The sequence below is a fragment of the Salarias fasciatus genome, chromosome 9 (assembly GCF_902148845.1).
Source record: "Salarias fasciatus chromosome 9, fSalaFa1.1, whole genome shotgun sequence".
NCBI lineage: Eukaryota > Metazoa > Chordata > Actinopteri > Blenniiformes > Blenniidae > Salarias > Salarias fasciatus.
The window spans coordinates 21,062,860-21,090,509 of NC_043753.1; the positions used below are offsets into that span (position 1 = coordinate 21,062,860).

Below are 27,650 nucleotides of genomic sequence, written 5' to 3' on the forward strand. Positions count from 1 at the left end.
TGGGCTGATAATGAAATGTGATCCCAGGGTGATGCTGCTTCTACGCCGATACGTCATTTAAGAGGTTTTCTCTTTCCAACAGCCAGTCGCAGCCGGAATTCTCTGTTTCTGCAACACCGACCAACTCTATTCAACACAGAAAAATGTTCCTGTATTTATTACCGTAAGCAATGATTTGAAGGATGTATTTATGAGAGTTTATTCAGGGAACAGTCATTTGAAAGCACACAGACTGAACAGTATCATCCCTGGAGTTTGTACAGTATTTACATCGCTCCAATACCAACATTTACACCATCCAGTGAGAGCATCACTGATGTACAATAATAGGTTTCATACATATATATAAAAACAACTCAGATATTTCATCATTTTTTTATGCTTTAATTCAATGGAGTCTAAAATCCTTTACAAACAAAACTGTATATAATATTATCCTGAAAGTCTTTGTTGTTTTGATTAATTAGAAAGGAAAGGAGGATGGATGCCTTGCAGGGATGTAATCTGTTGATCTTCTAGAAAAAGGCTGATTAAGTCGGTGCAGATTTTCTCATATTCATACAGGACGGACGCCGCGCTGAGGTTATTGATCGCTTCGCTTCTTCTGCATGGCGAGCATCAGTTCTGACATGAAGTCCCCCCCTCCTCCTCCTCCTCCTCCTCCTCCTCCTCCTCCTCCTCCTCCTCCATGCAGAGATGGTGTAGTCCTCTTTGGAGGCGCTGGAGGCCTCTTCTTGAGCGAGCCAGCGGGCTTGGCGGGTGTCCGTGGGGCGCCGACGGGCTGGGCGGCAGGTGGAGGAGGGGGCGGAGGGGGCGGAGGGACCCCTCCCCCTGCGAACGCCGGCTGCGGTGGTGGAGGCGGAGGCAAAAAGCCGGGATCCGGCGGCGGAGGGGGCAGAGACTGGTCCAGAACCCCGAAGCCGGCCGCCGGAGGCGGCGGTGGGAAGGAGTTCATTGGCGGCGGAGGTGGGAGGGAACCGAAGCCGGAGACCGGGGGTGGAGGAGGGAGGAACTCCGGAGGGTCCTCACAGTCGTCGTCGATGGGCGGAGGCGGCGGAGGAGGGGGGAGGCTGTCCATCATCGACGGAGGAGGGGGGAAGTTGGCCTGGAGCTGCTTCCTGGGCAGAGTGGGTTTCGGGGAGCTCTTCGCGGCCAGAGGCGGCGGCGGAGGAGGGAGTGTCGGGTCTGGCGGGGGCGGAGGGAGCGACCCAGATACGGGTGGGGGCGGAGGGGGTAAACTTCCAAAGTCCTGAGGAGAGGCAAGGAAAAGTAAAAACATTAACTGAGACTGAGACTAGAAGCTACTGCCGGTAAGATGGTTGATTCCATCCAGGTGACAAAACACAAACTATTTGTTTCTTTCTCGTTAGCGTCGCCCTGAAGATGAAAATCAAACTGATTTCTTCACCTGACTTTATAAAATATCCCGCCATCCTAAACAGAAGAGCAGTTTACCTGAGAAGTGGGTCCTGCTGGAGGCTTCGCGGCGTGTCCGTTGGCCTGGCTTTGTGATTTGGCTACGAGAAAACAGAGAAACAGTAGAGTGAATTGTCTACAAAGGTATAAATAAGTAGATTTAAAAAAAAAACATGAACCACTGCAGTTAAAGAGGAAATGTCTGTCCCGTTTACCTGTGATGGTGGGCGATGGACTGGAGCCGGCTGGAGCGCTGCGGTTGAACCAAATGGAGCTCATCGCCGTCTTCTTCTCCGCTGTTTTATAGTTTTCATACAGAGATGCGCCGTACTAGAAGAAGCAGATCACAGCTGATGCTTGCGGCTGCCTCGGCGGGACTAACGCGTTTTATCTTTAAGGGCGGAGCGGCTCAGGTTTACCTTTGCGATCCGGATCCCCGTCACCCAAAGGTTCATGGACCAGGCGTCGTCGCAGCACAGATACTTGATGTACTGAGATTCCTTCTGGATCTGAGGATGCTGCAGATAAATATGTGATTGAGAGTGTTATAGGACATGAACATCAGAAATTAAAGACTGTTTTGAGCAATCAGTTGTTTATTTGAGCAACTGGTTCGATTCTGGATTGAAGCTTCTCTGGGGAGAAATCACTGCTCAATGACAGGAATATATATCAAAAATTTGCAATCAGCTTCTTTATTTAAAACGCTCTGTGATCTCCTCATTAGAAGTTTCCAAAAATATACACCAACTCTGCTGAATAGCCTTGAGTCACTCCCCAGCATCACATACAGATTTCAGTGAGTCTGTATTTGAAGTGTGACCACAAGGAGGCAGAGCAGCTCCAAAAGTGAGGAGTCAAAGGGCAACGGCAGCTGAATGGATTTATAGATCCAGTTTCTGTTGTGTGGCATAAATCTGTCAGTGTGTGCGGCAGTGAACGAAAACCAGACGTCTGAGAGTGGAGCGCGTGTTCCCCGTCCAGAGAAACTCCATTCTAACGGCAGGATTGATGCTCCGTTTGCTTTTGCTTTGACTTTCATGCCCGCAAACAGACGAAGCGCCAACCGCAATATGCAAACCTGAGCAGTGATCCAGCGTTCATTTCTCCCCCCCGAGGAGGAAGTGGAGCTGATAGCAGTTATAAAACTTATGGTGTTACATAATGGAGCTGGCGGCCCGCCGCTCACTGTATTTACCAGACAACTGATTGCTCGGCCTCTCCAGCCTGTCAAAACACTCTGATTGTTGACATTTTAGCAGCTGAAAGCGACTCCAGTTTTCACTCCCGTCAACTTCCAGCCATCCACGGCTCAGGAATCTTTAACCGAGTTTCCCTTCCTCCGAGGCGGGGCGGCCTTCAGACACATCCGCCCTGGCAGGTCATTTCCTCCGCCCTTGCAGCAGCATCTTTTTTCCCTTCAACCTGAGCCTTGAGGATTGGCTCCGTCCCTTGAAGGTAATTCGGCGTCTTTGCTTCTCTAAGCTCTTTTCGGCTCTGCTCCTCAACATCTAGTCTAATGGTCTGTGCTGATTCTAGTGTTTCCCAGACGAGATAGGGGAAAAGAAAGAAAGCAGACTTTCACATCCCTTTAAGACCCTTCCACCAACCCATCTCATCCCAGCTTTTTGACGTGTCAGCACTTCTGAGTCCTAAATGAGTGCTGGAAGTGCTGCACATCACGGCCGCTATTCCCAATTTTAAAATACCTTTTTAATTAAATTCATAGCACCGCTGCAATAAATTAGTATAAAGAAATATATAAAACTGTGCTTTCAGAGGGGAAAAAAAAGTAACAGTGGCAGTTTTGTTTTTTTTTTCACCACTTTTTGGCTAAATTAGTTGAAACGTCTTCTTTCACTTCTCCAAATGTAAACTATTTATCGCGTTTTACATTTCCAGTAAGAACAGCTGTGCAGTCACACACACACACACACACACACACACACAGCTTTAAAATAATCAGTTCTGCATTAGCGGGAATAGAAGAATGCAGCAGGCATAGGAAGATGGGAAGTGTCTTTAAAAGGTTGTATTTCAGAGCTTTTATTACCTGAGGAGACGTTTAGTTCAAGCCTGATGTGATTTTTGTGATGAAGGAAGACGGAGGGAGGTTTCTGATGGGAGGAGGGCGTTAATGGCGTCCCATATTGGGTGAAATATTTGAGATGGAATCTCCATAAAACAGGAATAAGTCAAGTTTTAAACTAACTGACACAATGGAGACAGATTAAATCAAAAGTTCTTTCTCTAAAGGTGAAACAGGCCTCATGTTTGCAGGACTTTCACAGTAAAAGCCTCTGGCAGGATTTCTTCAGTCCCAGTCGGTCTTCAAATGATCCATCTTTTGTGAAACGATATTTGCATTTTTGCTTCCCACAGGTCTGCTTGAGTTTACCACGTGCACAGTTCAGCGACGCCTTGATTCCAGGTGAGATAACTTACCTTGAGCACAAAGCAGAAGTCTGTCGGAGCCTTGTATTTATTTTTAAAGTCTTTTCCGTAGTAGACGTTAACGTTGTCGAACTGAACAAAGCACACAAGGTCACGGGACGACTGCAAAAGAAAAAAAAAAAAAAGAAAGCATTACATTACAGGTGTGTTCTGTGGTCTCTTTTTTGACATTTTGATGTTTACTGTGCCCACTGATGGGAATACGCAGCAGTGGAGCGTAATGTGCGGCTGGTATGTTGGACGGTGAGATGCCAGGAGATTTAAGATACACAGTGAGTACAGTGAAGGTATCAGCAGGGAGCAGGAGTCCTGCTTACATTCAGCAGTGCGTGAAACAAGAGCGGCGCTGATAAAGCAGAAAGACTCAACACTGCGTCTCGGTCGTCCCATGAAAAGACGGAAAGAAAATGTATTTTTACATCTCATTAAAGTTTCAGTTGACATAGCAGAAGTATATCTAGATCTCCCACAATTCATTACTCAGCTGGATGAAGCTCACGTTAGAGCTTCAACAGCCAGAGGAGTCTTTATCGTCTGCCCTTGGCCCTCTGACGATGCCCCCCTTTGACCCCTGACCTTGGTCTTCCCTTTGGGCACGTAGTAAATTCCTGAGGCCCTCAGCTGGAAGAGCCGCGGCTTCCAGGATTTCTTGCCGTCCTCTCTGAGGTGCAGCACCCCTTCCAGGTCCGGCACGATGATGGAAGTCCCACAAAAGTTCTCCTGCAGAGGTGAAAATGGGGGTAAAGAGGTCAATGGAAAAGAAACTCCCACCTTACAGACGTGTGTGTGTGTGTGTGTGTTGTGTGTGTTGTGTGCGTGCGCGCGCCTTTATTTACCTGTATCAATATTTCTTTGTCCTTGTCTTTTATGTCTTTGAGAGTTTTCTTATCCTTCTTCCACAGATAAAAGTTCTGCAGAAATCCAACATGAAAGACATTATTGGCTGGAAAAAAACCCCTGTATAATCCGATATTTAATCATGCACGAGGAAAAATCAATTCTTTATGGATCGCTGTGTTGGATCCTTTTGTCCTTTCCACAACACAGGAAAGCCAGAGCTTTGTACAGTCAGTGAAGAGTGAACATGTATTAGCTTTAATTCTTTCTATTATGTTCGTAAACTGTTTTAAAAATCCAACAAATCCTTCAGTATTTCCTGCAGTAAATACTTTTAAGGAAAACCTCAGAATAAACCAGTCACAGCATCTTTTGAAACCTCCAGCAGCCCCCAGAGTCCCACTCTTCTGTCCCTGAGCCTATGAGGGAGCTGCGTTCGGTCGCTCCTGTCATAAGGTAAAACAATAAATCCATAAGGACGAGCTGTATAAAACACAGGAGCACGAGGAAGAGATGATGGAGCGCTTTTAAAGGCTGTTTTCCCTGCCTGACTATTCGTCTCCTCCGACAGACCGAAACCATTAAATACTCGGAGATTATAAAGGGCTCCCATTATATCAACAAACATGCCAAGATCCCACTGTCTTTAGCCCGGAGCTGTTTTTGTCTGATATATTGCAGCGAGGACGTGAATGCGAGAGGTCGTCCTGCGCGGAGGAAAGACGTCTCATAACTCAGACAGCGATTCAGCGGTGAAAATAGCCAGACGGCGCTGAGCTGAAACAGTGTGCAGATAGATTTGCACAAACTGGGGCCAAGAAAAAGGAACTTAACCCGCGCTGGACTTTTGAGATATCGCATTCACATCACTTCTGATCACTCAGTGTGACTGCGCTCAGAGAGGTGAAGCGAGCCAGTGTTGATTTCTCCAGCGAGGGAGGAGGAGGGGGGGAGGGAGGGGGGGCTGACTGACTGACCTGTGGGTTTTTGAAAACCTCGAATTTTTCCGCTCTCTCCTGAAAGAGGATTTTGTTCTCGCTGTCCCTCGTCCACGCCAGGAGCGGCTCCACCATGTTTTCGTGGTCCTCGAACGTCCGCTCTGCCGAAAAGAGAAAACACAGCGAGGAGTGTTCAGATTGCTCACTTCAAACCCCGCAAAGTGGCTCCGGTTGATGCGATTCGATTGTGTCTCTGTGGATTTGGTGATGAGATGGTTTATAAATAGCTGAAAGGCCTGCAGAGTGAAAACAAGCCCATCAGGTCATGATGGATGAGAGCAGGAGACTGAAGAAGCAGAGGGTCACCGGGTCCTGAAGCCAGAACAGAGCGTGACACCACCAAACTCTTTCCTTTTTTTTTACTTTTTTCTTGGCCGTTCAGTCTCATTCGAGGTCTTTGCTCCAATCTAAGATGTATTTTTACTCCTTGTTCTTCGTTTCCATGTCAAACACAGCTGGCAGGAACAAGATAGGGGGGGTTGAAGTGCAGGAGGCCAAAAAATAATCTTATTATGTCTGTCCAATCCACACGAAGTTCACTTTCTTTCTTAAAGTTTTCATAAAGTTAAAAGCAGTCAATCCTTCTTGAGAGCTATTCCAGTATTCCTCTCATGTGGGACTTCATGTCACATTTATCCTTTCATTTATTGCATGTTTAGAGGAAAACTTGCAGTAGTGGCACAAACATCAACAGCTAACAGGCTGTGATTGGAGTTTGTAACTGGACTCCGGCGAAAGTTCAGCACACACAGCAATCTGATTGTGAAGGCCGAGCTGAGAGGAAGTCCAGTCTGCCGCCGTGTAGCTGCTCCTCAAGTTCTCTTTTTATTCACACAGCGTCGGTGACGGGGTCATTTCAACAGAGTCGCTTTACTGGAAGGAGTTTATCAAAGTTTTGCTAAATAGAAAAATAAAGAAAAAATCAAATGCAGATGAAGCTGGTGTCCACGTACATGAGCGCAGCTCTGTAATCCAGTTAATGTATGGGCCGTCGCTCCACCTCGCCAGTAAATCCAGCTAATCTCTCTGCTGTCGGCTATAAAAAATAGTTTGGAAGATTAAAATGTCTCCTGTTTGTTTTCTTACCACAGCACATTATTATTTCAAGTCAAACACACGTCCCAGTCTTTACCTTCGCGCTTTAAAACACGCTGGAGCGGCTCAGCGTGCACGAGACTCTGTCACAGGCTCTTTAAATCAGCTGATCTGAGAACAGTTTGAAGTCACAGCTGTACGACTGCGTGTCGCAAATGGGCTGAATTAAGGCCCGGCCCGGCGGAACACAAGCCTCCCCTCTGTGCTGGAAAGACGTGAAAAGGCTCTAAACCTCAAAAACACATCAGGCGGACGTCCCTCCTCCTCCCCCGACCTCCCATCCGCCCACACACACACACACACACACACACACACACACACACACTCGGTGTCACGCCGGGCTGGAGTTCAGCCGCGACCTCCAATTACAGGTTACCCGGGCAGAGGTAGGCATTACAGAAATTGCAGCCGGGGATCCAGACGAGAGCTTCGAGTATTACAATCATTAAACGCGTGGTGCGACTCTGCTTGCTGGACGGAGTCACTCTCTTCGAAGTGTTCCGGCCACGTGGGGCATTACGGTAGCGCGCGCGGCGAGCACATGGCGGAATCGAACAGCGGGGATCTGTTTGAAGATCCCCGCTGGGCGTGACCCGCCGGGACTTTTTGTTGGTAAAAAAATTGAAGGTCGGCTGTGATGTTGATTGTCGGAACAAACGTTAACTCGCCCGAGTGGGTGTGTGTGTGTGTGTGTGTGTTTCTTTTAGCGCGGATGGTTTCCAGCGTGAAGCTGTGGTGTGTTGTTCAGTCAGAGATGAGACAGAACCGGTCGCCCCTCGTGTCCATGAGTCAGTCACCTCTTACATCAAGGAGTTTTTTTTTTTTTTTTTGCTTGGCTGGCAGCCTTTAAATAGCAATTTGTGTGTCAGACAGCTAATTTAAACATGAACTGTCATTTGGTTAAAGTGTTGCCCGTTGCACTTGTTTTCCTTTTGTTTTTCTGCTCCCACTGCTCAGACGGAAAAAAAAAAAAAGAGTGTGTGATGAAGAAATCAGCATGAAGAGAAAAAACTTCATTAAAATACAATATTTGGGGATTTAATTCATTACAAGTGTAACAGAAATAAGCTGAAACAATGAATCAAGCTTCACATAAAAGTGTAAATCTCTAATTCATGTACATTGCTCAACTCTGACAGTATATCTGTCACACTGTCATCCTCAAAGTTGTGAAATTTCCTGAAGAAAAATGCTGCGAGTGACATAAGTTCGGCACAATTGGCCAACAAAAACGCAAACTCAAGTCCTTTGTTGTAATTTGGATGCTGTAAAAGTCAAAGACAAAATACGAGCGTTTAAAGGAAAACCAGTTTTTTTCTTGGAAATTTCAGTTTTCAGTCATTTAACGACAGTTAATTTATTTGTTTCACTTTAAAGTGTTGGAGTTCACTGACATTAGAGGCACAAAATTCAAAGAAATCTAGTTAAAAAGAACAAGATCGACAAACTCCTCCTCTACTCGAAGACTACAGGGAGACACTGCAGAGCAACGAACACATGATGGAAAAAAAACAAACAACAATACCCCAAAAACATGTCTTAGTCACAGCTGGTGTGAATCAGGGGGAAGATAAAGAGCAGCGTTATTTATAAGAGCAAAGACATTAATATCATCGACCAGCTTAACAGTTTATATGATTTGGAGATTTAATTAGTGTTGTTTTGACATAAAAAGCTTTAGTCCACACACACTCAGAACAGTCCAAACCACTGAATCAGGGACGGCGCTGACGTGTCAGAGAACTTTCTACTTCAAAAAAAAAAAAAATAATAATAATAATAATAAAAAATAAGCTAAAGTCACGGTGGAGACTGAACCTGATCCCCATCACATGGTGGCTATACTTTACTCTCAAAATCAAAGATCTGACTACCATATATGTACTATATACTGCTTGTTCATCTGAGTTTGATTAACTATTCCACGAACTACAGTGCTTGAGAAAATCGCTGCGTTTATACGGATGAACGACACGTTTAGTTCTCTGCTGGATGGATGTGAAGCAGAAAGCTGAACTAACACATTCTTGTTGTTTTTGTCTCAAAGTGGAATTTCACGGGGGGGGGGTAAAAAAGCAATAATTCTGAGCTAATCCGTTAATTTTGTGCATCACAGCTGCATATATAATTTCTTGAAGGATTTTTAAAGCTGAATGATATTGACTCGGATTTATTTCTCACTTGGGTTAATGGCTTTACCGCCGGTATTTCATTAAGGCTGTTGCGGGGAGGGGGGCAGTGAATCGAGTCTCCGTGCGTGATATGCAAGATTGAAATGCTTGAAAGTAGGAATAACCTCCGTAGCAATCTCATGGCGTTGTAAGAAAACAGAGAAAGCAGATGGTGTGGAGTAAATATAGCACAGGCGGCTCAGACGCAGGATTGAGATCATAAGGCTTCTATTTCCGCGTGACAGGGAGGATGACTGACAGTGTCCGATACAGCAAATTAAACCCACCTGTCTCCACCGCCAGTGTGTGTGTGTGAGTATGAAAAGAGAGAGGAGGAGGTATAGAGCGATAGATGGGAGCAAGATCAGTGTTTCATTGTGGGCTCGCTGCAGTGTGGCTGCCACAGTGCCAATAAAAACACAGTCCATCATCTGGACCGAGATGATATATCCCACCCCGAGTGTGTGTGTGTGTGTGTGTGTGTGAGAGAGAGAGCCTATAACAATTCATATAAAAGCTCGGTGAAGGCTTGTGTTGTTACACCGGTAATCCAGCTCCATTGGGCCGAGGCCTCTCTGGTTTTGTTGATATATTTGCTGCTCGCTCGGCGCTCATGCTTGTGGCGTTTCTGCACTTCGTCACCCACGAGTGACTCGTCGGTGAAGCCGTGCCACAAAACGACGACATCTCGGTTTCTGTGCTTTCGGCCAACTGAGCCTCGGTGTGGCTTTGATTTACTCCAAACTCTTTCTCGAAATAGAGAAAAAGAAACATTCTGTGCACCAGACGACTCCCCTGAAGACACTTAATTTGTCAGCAGACGTTATGAACGCACATTTTGAAAATCTGAGGCGCTTTATTAACTGGTGGCCGCGCCTTAAGTGCAGCGCAGATCGCTGATGGATTGTTCGTAGCACGTGAAGCTTTGGAGGATTTATTTTCCAACAGTTCCTCCCACATCACAAACACACCGTCCCGTGTGTGTGTGTGTGTGTCTGTGTGTGTGTGTGACTTCTCCGTGGAGCTATCAGGTGACGTAGCATCACTCACAACGCGCTGATGACACACGTCTCTATATAGCCGTCCAGAGCCACACATGACTGGACTGCTCTGGTGAAATACATTATGATAATGTGACGCTTTCCAGCCAGACTGACTTCAGATGTGAGCTGCAGATGATTTGGCTTTTTTAAGGAAAAAAAAAAAAAGTCTGAAAATTCCATTGTCTACTGACTCAGAGACATTTCTACAGCAGCAATGTGGGCAAGTGAGTGTGAAGCCGGGAATGGTGGTGTTTTATTTGTTGTTACTGATCAAATAAAAAATAAATGGACTCTTGAGAGATATGTTTTCTGTAGTGTCCCAATGTGCACCACCACTGGTGTTTATGCGTGTAGGACATACAGTGGAGCAGAAAGAATGAAACTGTAATGACATTACTCAGTATTTAAACCTGACATTATGTACATCACAGATTAAAACAGGTGAAAGACTGATTATGGTACAGAGAGAGATCAAAAAGACTCAACTTTAGTCAACTTTAAGAATTTTTTAACTTCTAACCGAGCCCTTTTTGGCTATAAGATAAGTTTTATCCAAGGACAATTAACTTTTTTTGCCACTCTAGTGACATTTAAAACTTGAAAGTTTGCAAAATCCTCTATTAATATGTAACAAAATCATTTTTCAAGTGCAAAATGGACCAGAATCACAATTATTTGAGCATTTACCATTAATAAATGAAATGTCAGTCAGTTTGTCTGATTATGATTCACTATAACATGTCTGGGCAGGTTGATTTTCATCAGTAACTCAGAGTGCATGTAATCAAACACTTTTTAATTTGTATTCACCATTTTCTATCCACATTCAGTTCAGCCAAAGCAAAAGGGGTGAAACACAAGCGTTTGTGACTCATGAGATGTTTGAAGTGAAAGCTGTACAACATATTCAGTCTGTACCACAACGTTTTGATTTTCCTTGAAAGTGAAAAAATAGGAAGTTACCAAATATTGTTTTTCATCCAATAAACAGTCAAACCCAATCTTTCGACATCGTCCATACTTCCCACTTTTCCTTTCTCTTTCAGGACTAACAGAGCATTAACTTACCGAGCTGCAGCTCATGGTTCGTCTCACACAGGCTCCAGTCCACGCTGCAGTCACAGTGAGTCTTCTCAAACATGTTGTCCAGGACCTCCCGGACGCTTTGTCTCTCGTCGACCATCAAGGTCTTGGAGCTGCCGTCGTTCATCAGCACCTTCACCACCAACTGAGGGAGGAAAAACACACCAACATGCTTCAATATGAATCATTTGATTTAGATGATAATGTTCCACTTTTAGTTAGATTAGCAGGGGAAAGAAAAGTATGGAAAAAATAACACGAATATTGCTTAAATGTATCTTTCAATGATTTGATTATTGAGGTCAAATAATAAATAATTTATGCAGTAAACCCTCTGATGAGGGCACACCCTAAAATCCAAGTGGTAGACAGGTGTCCCCTCTTTAGAGAGACACTCTATGAGGACTAAACAGAGGACATGTTGAAAACAGAAGAGTTGGAGCACATGGCTGATCATGAATGGTCAAAAGAGACATAAAAAGCTGCTCAGTAATTATACCTGTAGGAAGAGTTTGATTGCTGTACAGTGATGTGCAGATGAAGCTTCATCACTGATGATTTTCTGAATCCACAAGATATTATTTAGAAGTGTGTGTATAATTCTGGACATGTCACTTTTTGCTCAAATGTAGATAAAAGCTGAGAAACTTGTTGTTTTTTTGTTTGTTTGTTTTTGTTTTTGTTTTTTTGCTTCTTGTACATCATCTTAATAACTGTTGGAAGAAGCCTGTTTCATTTCTGGTTAAAAAAAAAAAAAAAAAAAAAGGTTCCTGGTTGGATGAAAGCAGCTTGAAGCCTAAATTTGCCTGAAATATGAATCATTTTGGGTAAAAACAGTGTGTCTGCCTCCACAGCGACTCAAAACAATGCAGTTTGTATTGCAGATAACTCTGTAATTCTACCAGAAAGACACCAGAGAGGAAGACAGAGTGGGGAGCTCCTCACTCGCCTGTGCTCTGTACACAAACGCAACACAAGACGCTGTCGCCTTATTAAACCACATAACACCGGGAGCTCCTGCTGGACACTGGGCGACGGACTTGAGAAATTTACTTTGACCGTGTTTTGGACGTTTTTCTGTCCACTCAGACTGGAATTTGCCAGAAAAACTAGTCCGTTGTCCACATTTGGCGAGGTGTCCACACTTGTCTGTCAGTTACGTGGCCTAACCGGCAGACACGCCCCCTTCTCTGGCAGACTCTTTGTGCTTAAGAGAGGCAAAGAGTCAAGAAAACTTCACAAACGTCATTGACAAACATTTCTAATTAATGTTTAAGTCATGTAGACGAGTGTCCCATTTTATCACTGCTAACGTCAAACGCAAAGACCATGCTCAATGCGGACTTGTTTACATCGAGTGACCACCCAAAATGGCGATTCGTCCCCCACAATGCTCTGCAGCTTTGGCAAGCGTTACGTCACCTGACAAAGGCCGATAGAAAGAAATAGTGCTTACCCCAATAGCACAATTGCTGTACATGTAAAATCCCTACACAGCTCGTCTGCCAGCTTAGCATGGCCGAATGTAACAATACAGCACTTTGCTCAGTAAAAAGTAATTTATTACCTTGCTTTTTCAGACACATACAAGCAAGCAAGCTGTATTACTTCAAATAAAAAAATAAAAAAATGTTGTGCGCACTATGTGCATGTTAAGGTCACGCTATGCCTCTGAGAATGAGGTTAGATGACATTCATCGCTGCAGAATTAAAATTGAGGTTAGAACTGTCCGTGCAGCAGGTGTTCTGAGTGACACATAAAGTAAAGCCTTTACATGTGCAACTTTTTTATCCACCAGTGCACGGCCACTGAAATATTGTTTCTATTCCAAAAGATTTAATGCATCAGCTCCCATGTCACTCCGTTCTGGCTCTTTATTAATTTCCTCTCTGTTGTCTAGAGGTGTCCCCGACTAAGAATTTCCATAGTCGAATCTGATTCGTCCGATTCTGCAAATAGTCGACTGATAGTCGAATCTATCATCTTGTTTGGCGGAGCAGGGGGGGGGGGGGGGGGGGGGGGGGTGGGGGTGGGGGGCGCTGCAGAGCGTGCCTACACGGGGAGTCGGAGCAGCGCAGCACAATGCAGAGCGGTGCTCACACAGCACACGGAGCGTCAGGGCGCCTATACCCACAGCCGGCCCTGATTGCACTAATAATAATAAAAAATACAAATAATTAAAAAAAAAAAAAAAAACAGCGCAGGTAAAACAACATTTATTTTTTCCCTACACACTGAAACACAGACTGGAACAAAGCGTCGGTAACTCTAAACATCAAACAAATGAAGTATAGTTCAAATGACCAGAACCAAACCCACTTCTAACAAACGGGCTAAACATGTTATTTATTTGTATCTATAATCTCTGCAGATAAGCTCACATTTTTTGGCTAAACAATTTCTCACATTATCTGCTTAAATTAAATGAAAGGCTTAATTGCACTGTGTCGGTCTGTTTCGCAGCGCAACATCCATGCAAAAACAAACACTAAATTAAATAGAATTAGCCTTTTAGATAAATAAAAATAATAATATAATAATAACCTAAAATATTACAATTAAACGAAATAAAAGTCAGCATTAAAAATGAGAATTGAGTAACAGAACCGTCTTTTAATAGCCCAATTATCTGGCAACTTACCCGTTTAAGGTGGAAAGCCATGTTGTTGTGAAGTGATATGAAAGGACACAATTTGCATTTGACTTTTTTTGGATCATCTTTGACTTGGTCTGAAGTTCTGTTTTTTTCCGACATTGTAAGACTTTTAAAGTTAAGCCAAATCACCACCGAGATGCTGCTCTGTGACGGAGCTCTGCGCAAAATGGGATTGTGCCACTCACCATGGTGGTTGATTCACAGACACTAAATAGATAGAATATTGAATAAAACTACAAGTTAAGTAAATTTTTCCACAGTATATTTGATAGGCTAACATGTATATCAAATAGGCTTTATATCATGTTTATTTGGGGAAAAAAACCAAACAATTCTATGTAAAATCAGTCATTCAGCACCCCCATACAGCTGTGATGGAATGGTCCTCGTTTAATAATCACATTTTTTCGATGCTTCGACTGCGTGATTGGTAGTCGAATCAGGCCCCTTCGAACGACTCGTCGAATCGTCAACTATCTGAGGACACCCCTACTGTTGTCTGTGCTGTCCTGCTTCCCCCTGCCTGCTGCTGGCTGAGGTCAGTCCGGCTGTGGAGCAGGGCACTGCTCACATGGCTTCACACTTTCTCTCATCTGGGAACAGATCCAGCTTCGGAAGGCTGAGGAGTTTTTACAGAACCGGTAGGTCGGCCACTCGCTTCCCTCTTGATGTTGAATGTGAGTTTCAGGGAAGCAGTCCAGAGCAAAGTATTTTCAAAACAAAGCAGCTGAAACCGACTCTGTTCTGAAACTCGATGGCAGTCAACCGCTGAATCTTTTGCTGAAACCACTGAAAATGCACCTTGCTTCTCCGCGTCTAACAGCCAGCAGACAGATGTTCTCCAGGAAGTGGGCAGTGGTCTGCGTTTCCTCAGCTCACACACACGCACACACACACATCATGCTTTGAAAAAGCTATTTGATTGTGTCTTTCAGATCTCAGGCTTTGGAAAAAAAAAAAAAAAAAAAAAAAGTAATTACAATCCAAACAGGAAAATATGCCATCAAAGTAGTAAAACCCACAAAGAGCTCTCCGTGAAGCAACTCTTGCCAGTCATATCATCGCTCACGTAACCTATGATTAAAGCGCCGAGCGCCTTCGGCGTGGAGCTAGGCTGGGTTTGTGTCAAATCGCAGATTTCTGCATACAGTCTGTGCTTTTTTTGTGCGCCGCTTTGAAGATGAGAAAATGTCCACACAGAGGAAGCCGCGCCGTCCTGCAGGATGTTGGCTGGATGAAAGTAGCCATCCATTACTGTGATTGATAGCTCCTCCAAAGGAAAGAAAGGAAGAGAGAGCCATGCTACGTTTGACCATTAAGTCTTTTACGGTGACGTCCAGGTAGCCGTAATTCTCCGTCTCTTTACTGCTGCCAGCGGATGTCAGATCAGAGGACAATGCACCAAGTCGGCGTGCGCTCGTCTTACCTTTTTCACTTTAGCTTCCTTCAGCTTCTCCAGAGCCAGTTTGATTTTGTCCGCTTTCATCTGCGCCTCAATTTCCTCCTGAATGGGTCGAACAACAATACAGGATGAGGATGTGGAGAAAAGCAGATGTTCGTCCTGTCGTCTGCACTTGCTACAACCTTTTACGAGTCAGATTTACCGCCGTGCCTCAGATGAACCAGTTTTAGGAAATCAGGACTCAAATTCTCTGAGTTCATGACAGAAAACCGCACAATTATCTCAATAACCTCTGGAGGAATATTTAAACTTTTTTGAGGAAGATTTTCATTTAATTTCAACAAAGTGCCGGACGCTTGAAACCAAATAATCCTGAAAAGAATTCAGGAATTAATTAAATTTGAGGGAGACGGCAGAACATCGATAATTCGATTTAAACATACATGGTTTGAATCAGAGCTGTCTGAAGAGTCTGTGGCTGGTAGGTTAACTGACTTTCATATTCCTGTCAGATGTCCGTCAGCAGGGACGGTTTGCTATTTTCTTCCGAGTTTTGTTCTTCCCAGTCAGGTGCCCACGTCTAAATCCTGCCCAGCGTTAACGAACTCGTGCAGGTCTGCCTCGCAGTGACGCACTCCGTGCCTCGGCACAGCTGGTGTTTTTACCCCGGGATGAGGTAACAAGCTCTGCTAAAGCCATACGCTCCCGTCTGGTGCGCCTGCCTCGCTCCAGCCCTTCATGCTATTGATCCTGCTACACTTTCCTCAAGGCCGCCGGCGTTTGATCTGTTCCAGACAGACTCGCTCTGCCGTTTGGCCTCACGAGTCTCCCCGACTGTAACAGACGCCTCCATCCAGGAACCACTTGGCTATGATCTCACTGTCCGATTGTTATAAGAGCGGTACCATTCTTCCAAAGACAAAAAAAACAAAAAAAAAGCAGAAGAAATTTATATGCTGGGAGCTTGGTGATGTTTTTCTTGTAATACTGCCCTGTCACGCATGGCTTAGGCAGCACTTATTCGTAGTAAACCAAGACACGGCGCCAATAAAAGAGGAAAGATTGTGATATTATTGCTCTGTTTCTGCTCCTGCGTATCATATTTTAAGAGCCCTGCTAAACTTTCTGTCCTTCGGCGTTGTGGTGTCGTCCTTGAAACGGCTGCAACCAAAACTGATTCACTATTAGTCCGACAAGCCTTGATTAAAACTTTCACTTCTTGCAATTTGGATCGGTTCCCAGTGGTGGGGAGGTGAAGAGGAAACGGAGAGGCTGCCGGGATCGGCCGCAGGCCCACTGACCTTGGTGGGTTTCGTAGACTGGGGAGGCGGGGGTGGTAGCGGGGAGGCGGAGGAGGAGGCCGTGCTGCTGCGGTTGCTGCTGGAGGGTGAGGAGGATGAGGCGAAGGAGGGGGCCGGCGGGACGCTGAGGTCGCTGGGCGGGGGCGGCAGGTCGGACTGGGTCGGCGACGGCACCTTCAGGGTCTGAATCTCGGCCGCCAGCTTCTCCTCGGTGGCGTTCAGGTCGGCCACCAAGTCGGCCATGAGCGCGTCCAGATCATTGTCCTCCAGCTCATGGAGGGAGTCTGGTGTGGGGGGGGGCACATCACATGAAGTGTCACAACGCTCTGTAAATACCGACTTCCCTTTTTCTAAAACATTTTCCTCAATATGTTCACAACTTTCTTCTCTCGACCAAGTTCTGGTTTTGTGTTTTTGGCTGTGATCAAACAGATTGAGGCTTTTCTCTCCTCTGCTGTTATTGATCTTCCCTTTACTTTGTCAAAGAGGAATAAAGACTGGGTGTATTGAGGAGGAAGTTACTGCTACTGGGTTTTTTTATATAGTTTTTAGTGTTTGGGCTACTTCTATAAAATTATATGTTATTATTATTATTATTATTATTATTATTATTATCGTCATTATTGTTGTTGTTGTTGTTGTATTTTTCATAGCATTTGATGCTCCGAATGAAAGGGGAAGGGAGGTCCAGAGCTGGGAGGAGGACGGCTGAAGTCTCTGGACCCCAACATAGCTGTATGGGTAAAGGACAGTGAGATTTAAATTAAACAAAATTAGATAAATAAATAGATAAAAAGAGGGGAAAAAAATAAAAGGAAAAAAAACGCACCCAAAACCACTCAGAAAACAGTCATTTGTTTTATGAATTTCCACATGTTTGGAAAGGAGTTGGAGGCAGTTTCAACTTCTCGAGTCCTACTCTGAATAGCTAACATGTATATAATAAAAAATGCTCATATTTTATGTCATATATTGTTGATTCTCCAGTCTATTTTGGAATATATAAGCTGGGTTTGAGGACGTGGACCAACTCAGAGGAGTTGTTGGAAAACAGGGGTGATATGAAGCTTTCTATGCAGCATTCAGAGAGTAAAGCCTTTTGGATGCATAATTTTGTAAATTACCGCTGTTTAAAAAACATTACATTGATAATGACAAAAAAAATCTGCAAATATATGCTTTATCAGTTAAATTATTTCAAAGATTTGAACGTCAATCATTCATTCCCTCCAGTCAGTGAGTTGTTTCAGAATATTGTTTTTGGAAACTGTATTTGTTTCCAGTCTGGAACCGATCATCTAGAGGAGGAGAGCCGGGGAACAAATGGGAATGAACTTGACGTCTGTTTTCCACAGAGTAGAACCCTTTATGCTAAAAAGCTAGCTCATCGTAACCGGTTACATGCCATCTTTTTATTTGTACACACGAAATCAACCAAATGAGGAAATATTCCCTGACAGCGTGTCAGCAGACTGTTGAATACAGAAAACAGGAAAACAAACATGCACGCAGTGAAAGATGAAAAGTTGTTCCTCCTTTGTGAGTATTCTGATTTCATTAAAGTCTGATACTTCCCAGTGTCTCGTTGCACTGAATTTGCAAGCTTTTAGATATACTCGATGTGAAATATTTCTGAAAGTCATATTTCCATGGATGATTCCACGTTTTCATCACAATGAACATTATTTTCTCGTAATGACTTTTAACGCTGAAATCGCTACTCTCAGCCTGTGCATTAAGTTTACTATAACTTTAGAAATCTCATTAACATGCAGGGCAAAAGCTGTCAACGCTCCTCCTGAAGCACACTGTGTTAGCCGAGCACCTGTGAGTGTATTAGTCTGCTTATTTTAGCGTCCAGCTCAGCGCACGGTTTGGTAATTGATGGAGAATTTGAGTGTTTAAGAAAAAATGAAAGCATGTATTGGAGATTGATCGCTCAGTTATGTCAAGGACAGTTTGTAAAGTCCTCCGAGACAAAACTTTGTTATGAAGCTTTGGCAGGCAATTTGAAAAGCGTCTAATGAAAAGACAACAGGGGGAAGGAGGGGAGTTAAAGTGCGAGCAGCGTCAGAATCTGTGACCTTGCTTTGAGATTATTACTGCTTGTTTTTTTGCCGTCGATTAAAGCCAGAGGCAAACAGGGAGTAATTAGACCCTAATCTTTGTCTGGAATCACGTCTTTGAGTCAGATACAGTGCCAGGCAGGCCGAGCGGAGGATTTCTGCATCAGCTTCTTCACGACACTCGTGGCCTTGCTCAACCGCCGCGCCGTTTTTACAGACGACAGACGAAGTGTCAAGTCACCGTTCAGGTCGTTGAAGCCGAAGGAGAAGTTGGCCTCCTCGGTGTTGCTGGGGAACGTAGGAGGTACTGTGTCGCACCCGAGACTCTGAAAGGAAGAATGAACAAGGCAGCGTGTTTATGAGAGCGTCAATGCAATTTCTGTGCGTGAGCGAAGTTCCCCGGAGAGCTGGTCTGCAGCGCACTGCGCCCTCTGAAACGCAGACTGTCCCTAAACGTTATGTAAGGGTTTTTTTTTCTGGGTTACGTTTGATGCTACATCTGTTTTTAGGCGTTTCACCTAACAGAGCTTTCACGGTACGTGCAATACGAAGCCTTCTTGGGGCAAAAGTGAAGCGATTTGAAAAAAAAAAGACTGGTAGGCTGGAAAACAACATCAAAGTGATCAGCAGGGTTTTTTTTTTTTTCCTTCCTTCATGAGGAAACTGTGTAATCTGTTGCTGGCTCATGAGCTTGCCATCTGACCTTTCCTTCGAGAGAAAGTGTAATTCATGCTTGTTGAATGACCACAGAGTGTTTCCCCCCACTGAGACGGCAGTGTTTGCCAGTGTAGAGGGTCTCGCTGACGGATGGAGGGTTTGAGTGAATTTGTCATCGTTTTTAAGTAGGAAAGCTCTTACAAGGTATTAAGAGGGAAAATATCGATGGGCAGCCAGGAAAAAAATGTTTCTATGGCAATGAGGTGCAGAAACTTTCCAAAAATTATATTGTATTGGCACATTTTACAGTGATTTAAGACATACTAATCACAACCATTGTGTGTGAGGTTTTTTTTTTTTTTTTTTGCCTTTTTTCGTGTCAATCTCTTTTCATTGCTGCTAGGTTTTGGAGGGGGTGAAAATCCCAGACTGCAAGTTACGGTCACCAATCAACCGAATACACTTTGTAGAAACCCAGGAGAAACCTATGTGGGCTCAGAGAGAACATGCAAACTCCACACAGAAGCACCACAGCCTCCGAACTGCTGCGAGGCAACAGGGACAACCACTGTTCATGTTTAACAAAAGTAATGCCTGCTATCAAAACTTAAGTAACTTAAGTTAATACATGTGTAAGTTGTACAGTGTTCTCTTATAAGCCTGCATGGTCATGTGTTGTCGTTGTCATGGCGACAGCCTGCGCTCACCTGTGTGAGGAGATCCATCTCCCCCAGCAGTTCGCTGAACATGGCGTCAACGTCGTCCATCTGAAAGGAGCAAAGCAAGCATCAGGCACCAAGAAAGAGACGTCTGCAGCTCAAACTGCAGGCTGTTTTCTTTCAATCCTTCAAGAAAGTCGGGCTGAATGGCAGGAAAAGAATGTGAGGAACGAGGAGACGAATCCATTTCCAGGGAGAAAACCACTGTTAGACGCATGTGTGCTGTTACACTGCACGGCGGCGGCGGCGGCTCTTTGAGACGAGTGCAGTTGTAACTTTTGCCCTGCGGTTGTGCTGTTTCACTAAACATCTCCGGCCCAGACGGGGAGAGGAAAGGTATGTATGCTTGGCTTCCAGGCATTCATTTTTTTTGCCAGAGCTTGTCGTGTCTTGCTGCAAATGTTAACCTGGAGAGATTTCGTTTCATTTCAGGTTTCTCTGATTAGAGCAAATCGAATCTTTGCAGCTGAGAGGCCCGAGCCAATCGCTCCACCAGGACATATGCTGGTTCATTTAATGTACACTGATGTGACGGGCTTTTGAAAAGTTCAGCAAATCAGTTTTGTTTTGTTTTTTTTCCCCTCGCTCACTTGCATCTTCTCACATTACCTGAACACACAGAGTTTGTTTCCATCAATATATTTACCAGTATGGCCCGACTTTGATCACTTAGTCTGGAAAAACTCAAACTTAACGACTTCGACGCCATAAAAATTGATCCCTGAGACACGCTCGGCTCTAATGAAAGTGAAACCATTGACAGCACAAGGTATGCAAGCTTGCATAATTTTCCAAACTACAGTCTGCTGATCGGCTCTCAGAACCGACTCTCACTGATTTATCCTCTTTTCAGCTCAGACCTGGACGCACGGAGTGAAACGTCAGCATCATCAAGGTTAATTATTTGAGTTTTAAGTAGCTGCTGAAGCGACTGTGCTTTCCCTGAAAACAACTCCCGCAGACTCAGCGGAGATTTACATCTGTAATCATGTGCAGCACGCTGTCTCTCTTACATGTATTATTTAAAGCCTCATTTCTCAAAGCAAATGTTATGATGGTCTAGAATGTGCAGTCAAAACAGAGCTGGTGTTTTCTTTACTTACAGAGGGGTAGCTGTCGGGGAAAGTGAAGGTGTCACACGGAGTTCATACCGCTGTTCACTTCTGCTAATCGCAGACAGGTAACACAAGTCACATATGATCTCGGTCGCTTACTTCCTCCGACATCCTCATGATATCTGCAGAGACATACCTATATCGTCTGGCATGCACGTCTGGTGAAAGCTGTGGCTTTTAGGAGAAGATCTTTCTTCAACTTTTCGAGCCGTAATCCATTGTTCAAATGATCGGTAAAGATCAACAACCTCCCGGACCTTCAGGTGATCCATTTTTATGCTTTTTGAAGCCAAGTGTGAATGAGTCATTTTCACGCCTTGACATTTTAGCTCTCTCTGGTAGGAAAATACCACCTTGAGCCGCACATATATGTGAGAAAAATATAAACTCACGTCTCATCATCTGACCCTAAATCAGTAGTGCCATGCTCATTTTAGTTCAGGGAGCAGATGCAGCCTAATTTGCTTCAGAGTGTGATAAACTGGAAGCTTCCCTGTTGTTGAAGCCTGAGTTTGAACGTGTTCACACACTTCCACTTTGTGTCAGTGCAGCCAGACTGATCAAGTGTGACTGTAGATGTTAGGTAGACGCCTTCTCATGGTTTATTCAGATTGCATAAGTTGAGCACTGATAAGATCAAAATCTTGTGTAATACTAAGTTTTCTGTTTAAGAGTTCAGAGCAATTGCAAAGAGCACACAACTGTCTGAACATTGGGGTCAGGGGTCTGGATCCTGCTGCTCCTCCAGCAGCTCCCTGAAGCTTTCAGAGAAAAATCCTTTAAAAATCACAACAGCTAAACATTTAACAAAATACATCTAAAATATGTCTAACAGATGGAGCTTTATTCATGTAACTTTACTTTTTGCATGCCTATTAGATGTTTGTTCTTTATTTCAGATAATTATCATGTTTTGAGGCTCCAGACCAATTTTATTTGGTGTAAAATCGTGAAAATGTCTTTTTTTTGGTCATAAAAGTTGCAGACCCTGGATTTAGGGGATTTTGGACAGAGTCAAGTGTGAACTGAAACACTCTGACTGTCCTAAAAACACACAGAGCTTCGTCCCACCTTTGTTTTGAAGCACCAGGCATCCTCACATTAAATTAGTCATGGTTGTGGTTCGGTCTTAACGTTTGTTTGATGTGGCTTCAGCCTAAAAGAAGCCATGTGTTTGACTCTCCGGCCTTCCTCTCTGCTACTGTAGTACTGTCTCTACAGTGTGGCGTTCAGTGAAATGAGGATTTCAATGAAATCCTCTCCTGAAATGCTTCAATAACAAATTCACTGCTATTGTGGCGCTTTAGACATGCAAGCATTACTTCAGTGAAGGTGAAGCTCTCTGTTTACCCATCTGCTTGTCAACATTTACATCCAGCCAGAGAAAAGACATCGCTTGTGGGGACTGGATGGAAACACTCCCGAGGTAAACCCCTCGGCCACACTGTGGAGAAAGGCAAATGTGACTGATTGTGTTGCAGGCGAGAGTTCGCTCAGGATCAATACTGCTCCAGCGGCGAACAGATGGCGAGTGTGTGTGTGTGTGTGTGTGTGTGTGTGTGTGTGTGTGTGTGTGAGAGAGAGAGAGAGAGAGAGAGAGAGAGCATGTGCGCTTGTCAGAGAGAGTGTGTATCTCCTGATTCCATGGATCAGATTGAGCAGATTGTTATGATTGTGTTTTCCTTTTTGACAGAATTTTCTTTGAGCGCCGCTGCATAATTTCCAAGTGACGTGCATTTGAGGCTTTTCTCTCTCTGGGAGCGTGCGAGTCCGCCACTCCTCCCTTCTTCATGCTAAATTGTTCATTCTCACGAGGAAGTGGTGAGGAGTAAACTTCCTGCCGCCCGCGTGTTGCAATGGCTTCGGAAATGGTGACAGAAGACTCAACAGCCACCTGTAAGCCGAAACGGCACAACTGGAGCTCGCCGCTCATAGTTTTCAGCTTCATGGACGCATGCTGCAGTCGACTCGGTGCAAGGGGGACATGTGGTTTCGGTACCTTTGATCTTGAGCTCTAGAAAACACAATTAACTGTGAACTCTCACAGGAAACGCTCAAGATGCCTTCAGGGTGCGAGTTTTAATGTCATGTCAGGAAAAGGGTGAACGCACTGAATGCATCTCACGGGTGAAATTCAGTGGTCTTATTTGCAGCACAGTATTTCCCCCTTCTGAAATACATGATGAGACAAAAGAGAAAGTGTGAACATCACTTTAACCTTATTAGTATTGTTATAGCAGAATTTGAAAAAAGTCATATTCAGGAACTGAAATAGGCGATCATGCCAGGAGATTAGTGATCACGGAGATGAAAAGCTGGCCTCGCTGTGCCCTGATGTGATGAAATACACCGTCTTCTAGGAGCTGCTGGTTTGTATTGGAGGTAGAGTTTGTTATAATCGACTGGAGGTTTGTTAACACTCGTCCCTGATCATTACTCACAGCCTCACTGGCAGTAGCCACATATTTAACACCCAGAAATGAAAGCAACACCAGTGACCACAGTACTTTCAGCAAAAAAAAAAAAAAAAAAAAACTTTCAAAATAAAGTTCACATGCCCCAAAAACTTTTCCTTTCTTTAAATCAGCAATACAAGGGGTTTTTTGTTGTTGCTGGAAGAGCACAACCAGCATGACTAATGGACACAGACCAGTTATTTCTGCTTTGAAGTCTGAGCTCCATTTTCCACTTAAATCGAACATGTTTCTACGAACAGACCGAACAGACACCGCGGAGCGCCTCTTCTGTTTGAGGTGAGATGCAGAGAACAAGGCTTTCATTTCCATTCCTGTCAATAAGCACCGGGAGCACACCCAAGGTCACGCTTATGCACTTCTGGTCTCAAAACTTTTAAACACTGTTGTTGTGAAGAGGAAAAACACAATCCCTTTGCTCTTTTAGAAATATTTGATTTATCAGCATGTATAAACTACACTGTACAGAGTGAACAATAAAGCAAATTGGAGACTCAGCACCCAAAAGATAGAACTCAAGAATCAAAGCTAACCTTCTTTTTCTTTCTTCGTATGTCTGCAGAAGCTTCTTTTACTGTCAACACCAAACAACTGCATTATTTCTGTTCTAAACCAGCTGCATGTGAGTCATTGACCAAAAAGTTGCTGTTTTATCACTTGACAACACTCAGAAAACTCAAAACAGCCTTTTTTTTTTTCCTTCTATCTTCTTTCTTTCCAAAAACGACACCTTCAATTACATGATTAGCAACTAATTCACTTCATATTTCTGTGATTTAATCTCATTTCAAGGGCCAAATGTACAAAATGTTCCTCTCATCAGTGACAAACCGACGGAGCCAGTAGCTTTAAAGCAGGAGGCCAGCCCTATCGGTTTCATGGGGTTATTGAGTCATAGAGCGGTCTGAAAGAAGAGCGGGGTCCACCCAGTTGGAGAGAAAACAAGAACCTTCAAGACCTTAAGTCCTTCCTTAAAAAAAAGAAACATATTAAAACTGTCTTATCACAGGAATGCAGTTTTATTAAGTCTCATCTCATGCGAGGGAAAATATCTTGTGACAATCACTGTTTCATGTCAAATGTTTGACGGATCTGGAGGATTCTTATCTCAGCCAGTCGAACGTGTCTGTCTGAGCAAGATTTTACAACTCTACTATCCGTACGTTGCACATAGAAGCCGTGACGGGGTCACTGCGGCGTGGCCTGGCGCAACCAACACAATGCTCACCGTCAAAGTCTCCGGCAAACACCATGTTCTCGCCTCGCCGCCACAGAAAAGCAGCTCACCGTTAACTGAAGCCTCCGCCTCCGAGTTGATAGAGATGTAACTCACCTTTCTGAAAGTTTTAATCCTTGTTTCAGCAGCTAGTTTCAGGATATCTTCTGAGACATCAGTTCCCCTTTGAAAGCTTGTTCTTTAAAGGGCTCAACGCTGAGAAGCGGACGGTCATGAGCAGGCAGATGATCTGGGTGTGTGTGTGTGTGTGTGTGTGTTGATGAGGACCGCATCTGGCTCGCTGACTGTTGACTTCTTCCTGCTCAATGCGGAAGTTCAGGTCTAGACCTGTCACTGCATTCCTGCCGAGAGCTCCGCGCTTTCACAACAGTCCTGTCCGGGCCAATCCCCACCTGAGCAGAGCTCCTTATCTGCCCCGGAGCTCCTTCAGCCCGTGGCCGGGGAGGGAGGCGGCGGGGGCTGAGGACCAGAACAGAAAGTTTGCTGTGGCTTTTTTTTTTTTTTTTTTCAGTGGAGACAAGTTGACAGGCAGTTGACTGGATGATGAAGCTCTTAGAGAAACGAGGAGTGAAAAAAGAAAAAAAAGAGCTGCTGCTTCTCAGCTGGATCGAGAGAACGGCTGAATCAGCGCGAAGAGCGTGGCGGGTCTCGGTTAATAATTCACCTCAGTGAAACTGATTTACAGCAGGTCTTTAGACAGGAGTGGTAGTGTGGCACGTCACAGTGCTGGAGGATACCAGACTCCAGCTGAGCTCCGGCCGACAGCGCTCAGCTTTGCTTGAAGAAATATCGGAATATTTTGAATTTAAATTGCTTCACAAAGCCCGAAAAGACACCAGTGAACTTGTAACCCAGCTGCATGTCTTCACATAGTCACGATGAGTTACTGCAGCCTGATGTCATTCCGTGATACCAGCAGAACACTTTTAACTTGTACAGATAGCACAATATATATGTAGACTGGATTTCAAGATTTACACCAACATGCTCAGCCTTCTAATAGTTGTGTTGCATTATGAGGGGTAAACCCAGAAGGAGCTCGGTGGTGCCGTCCCACATGCAGATCGGCCAGTCGAAGCTGATCGGGGTTTTATCACGATGGTCGCTTTCTGTCAGATGTGGAGCAGACACCTCCAACTGGGATAAATCCTCACGCTGGCCCAGGACCAGCTGGATGGTCACGTCTCTCGGTTGGCCTGGGAACAGCTTGCAGTGCAGCATCATGACCTGAGGGGAGATGCCGGCTGCACTATTCCCCACACTGAAACTACAGAATTCACATTTTATCAGCGAACTTATGTTGACAGACTGAAGCTTGACATTTGAGGGGCAAAAGACATAAAATCAGCATAAAACACATGATAAATGTTTCACATTCAAAATGAATACATAATTATAAATGTTTTTTTAAAAACATCTTTATGATTTAATGGCATGACAGAGTGAATAGTTACAACTGACAGATTCAGTAGTTATTTACAGTGCTGTATGTTCACCATTTGTATTCACACCTTCTTTGCTCTCGCTGGGCAGACTTGAGGTGAGAGGCGCTCAGCCTCCAAGCAACACATTTTCTGTTGCACCAAACAGCTAAAACAAGAAAACTCGGCTGACTTCAGATTAAATACTTCAGTCTGAACGCAGCCTTTAATTGTCCCGATCTTAAGCAACGTCCAGTTGTGGTCATACATCTTTTGAAGCCACACCTGTCTGATCCTGGGATTAACTTCATCACAGCGATTTGAAGCTGTCCAGTCTTTTAACTCGAGAAAGTAGAAAGTTGAGAAAATAATACTCTATACAGGATTAAATTTATGCTGTTTTGATATTTTCTTCGATAAGTAGACAGCTTTTAGGACCTAAATACGAGCTCCAGTAGCTAAAAGCCCTTTCTCACGTTGTGGATACAGTAAAATTGCTATATTTCATCGTTGAAAATCAGGAAGTGATATCTTGAGACACCGTGGTGGTGCAACAAGGTCAGTTATCTTCAGGGGAACCAAGGAGAGTCAAACTGTCAAGCTATGAATAGCCTCTGGTGCTTATCTGACCATGCAGACACAGATAGCTCTATTTATTTGCATTTGTCCTTGAGTCAACCTGGGGGGCCAAAAAACAAGAATTCACTTCTGTTTTTTTGTATTATCCTGTTACAGTTGAAATGGATCGCTCATTGAGCTGAACTGAGGTTAAAAATGTGAGGAAATTAATGCAAAATAAAGACACAGGAACCACGTCTTCTCCCTGCTATCGCCATTTTCCCGTTTCTCTTTGCATTACTGCCTTATAATTAACCCTTCTTCTTATTTATTTTTTCCTCCCTGGAGACCAGTGGCTCCGGTGGAGAGTCGACCCACCCTCCACGCGGCGAGATCCCGTCAGTTGAGCGGCGACGCCGAGCACCACGGGCGGGGGGGGGGGGGGGGGGGGAACTAAATAACCTTGAATGGTTCGAGGAGCCTTTCATGACTGTGTGATGTATTAAACAAACAGTGGGTCGGGGTACGGGCATGTGTCCCGGCCACCCTCATTTCCTCTCTCTCTCTCTCTCTCTCTCTCTCTCTCTCTCTCTCTCTCTCTCTCTCTCTCTCTCTCTCTCTCGTCTCTCTCTCTCTCTCTCTCTCTCTCTCTCTCTCCGGGGTTGACAAACAGATGGACGCCAAAGGCAGCCCCCCCCCCCCATTAGCTCCAAGCGTCCCCTGAACACATTCACACTGCTGCCTCGGAGAACATTTCTCAAATAAATACACTGACTAATGGTCGTGGAGCTGGCAGCTGAAATGAGGTGATGTTTTTTTCTGTCTTTGGAGTCCTAGTTTAGATTTTGAGGGTGGTCCGGCAAGGTGGACTTAGATTATTGTTTTTTTTTTTTTTTTTACTGCATATAAGAGAAAGACCTAAAATTATGAAGTAATGTGGACCCCA

The 27,650-nt window shown here is 44.4% G+C and overlaps 1 protein-coding gene across 1 annotated transcript; it reads right to left on the bottom strand.

Moving 5' to 3' along the window:
• Positions 1 to 90: 90 nt before the first annotated feature.
• On the bottom strand, positions 91 to 25,036 carry apbb1ip (amyloid beta (A4) precursor protein-binding, family B, member 1 interacting protein). The gene is made up of 14 exons (XM_030099305.1): positions 24,822 to 25,036; positions 19,888 to 19,947; positions 18,765 to 18,849; positions 16,458 to 16,741; positions 15,181 to 15,258; positions 11,083 to 11,242; positions 5,685 to 5,806; positions 4,707 to 4,781; positions 4,447 to 4,590; positions 3,862 to 3,972; positions 1,836 to 1,934; positions 1,632 to 1,746; positions 1,456 to 1,517; positions 91 to 1,249 (listed from the first exon to the last, which is right to left on the bottom strand). Exons 2-14 carry the CDS (start codon positions 19,945 to 19,947, stop codon positions 584 to 586), a joined length of 2,061 nt encoding a protein of 686 aa, XP_029955165.1. The 5' UTR covers positions 24,822 to 25,036; the 3' UTR covers positions 91 to 583.
• Between the last annotated feature and the right edge of the window lie 2,614 nt (positions 25,037 to 27,650).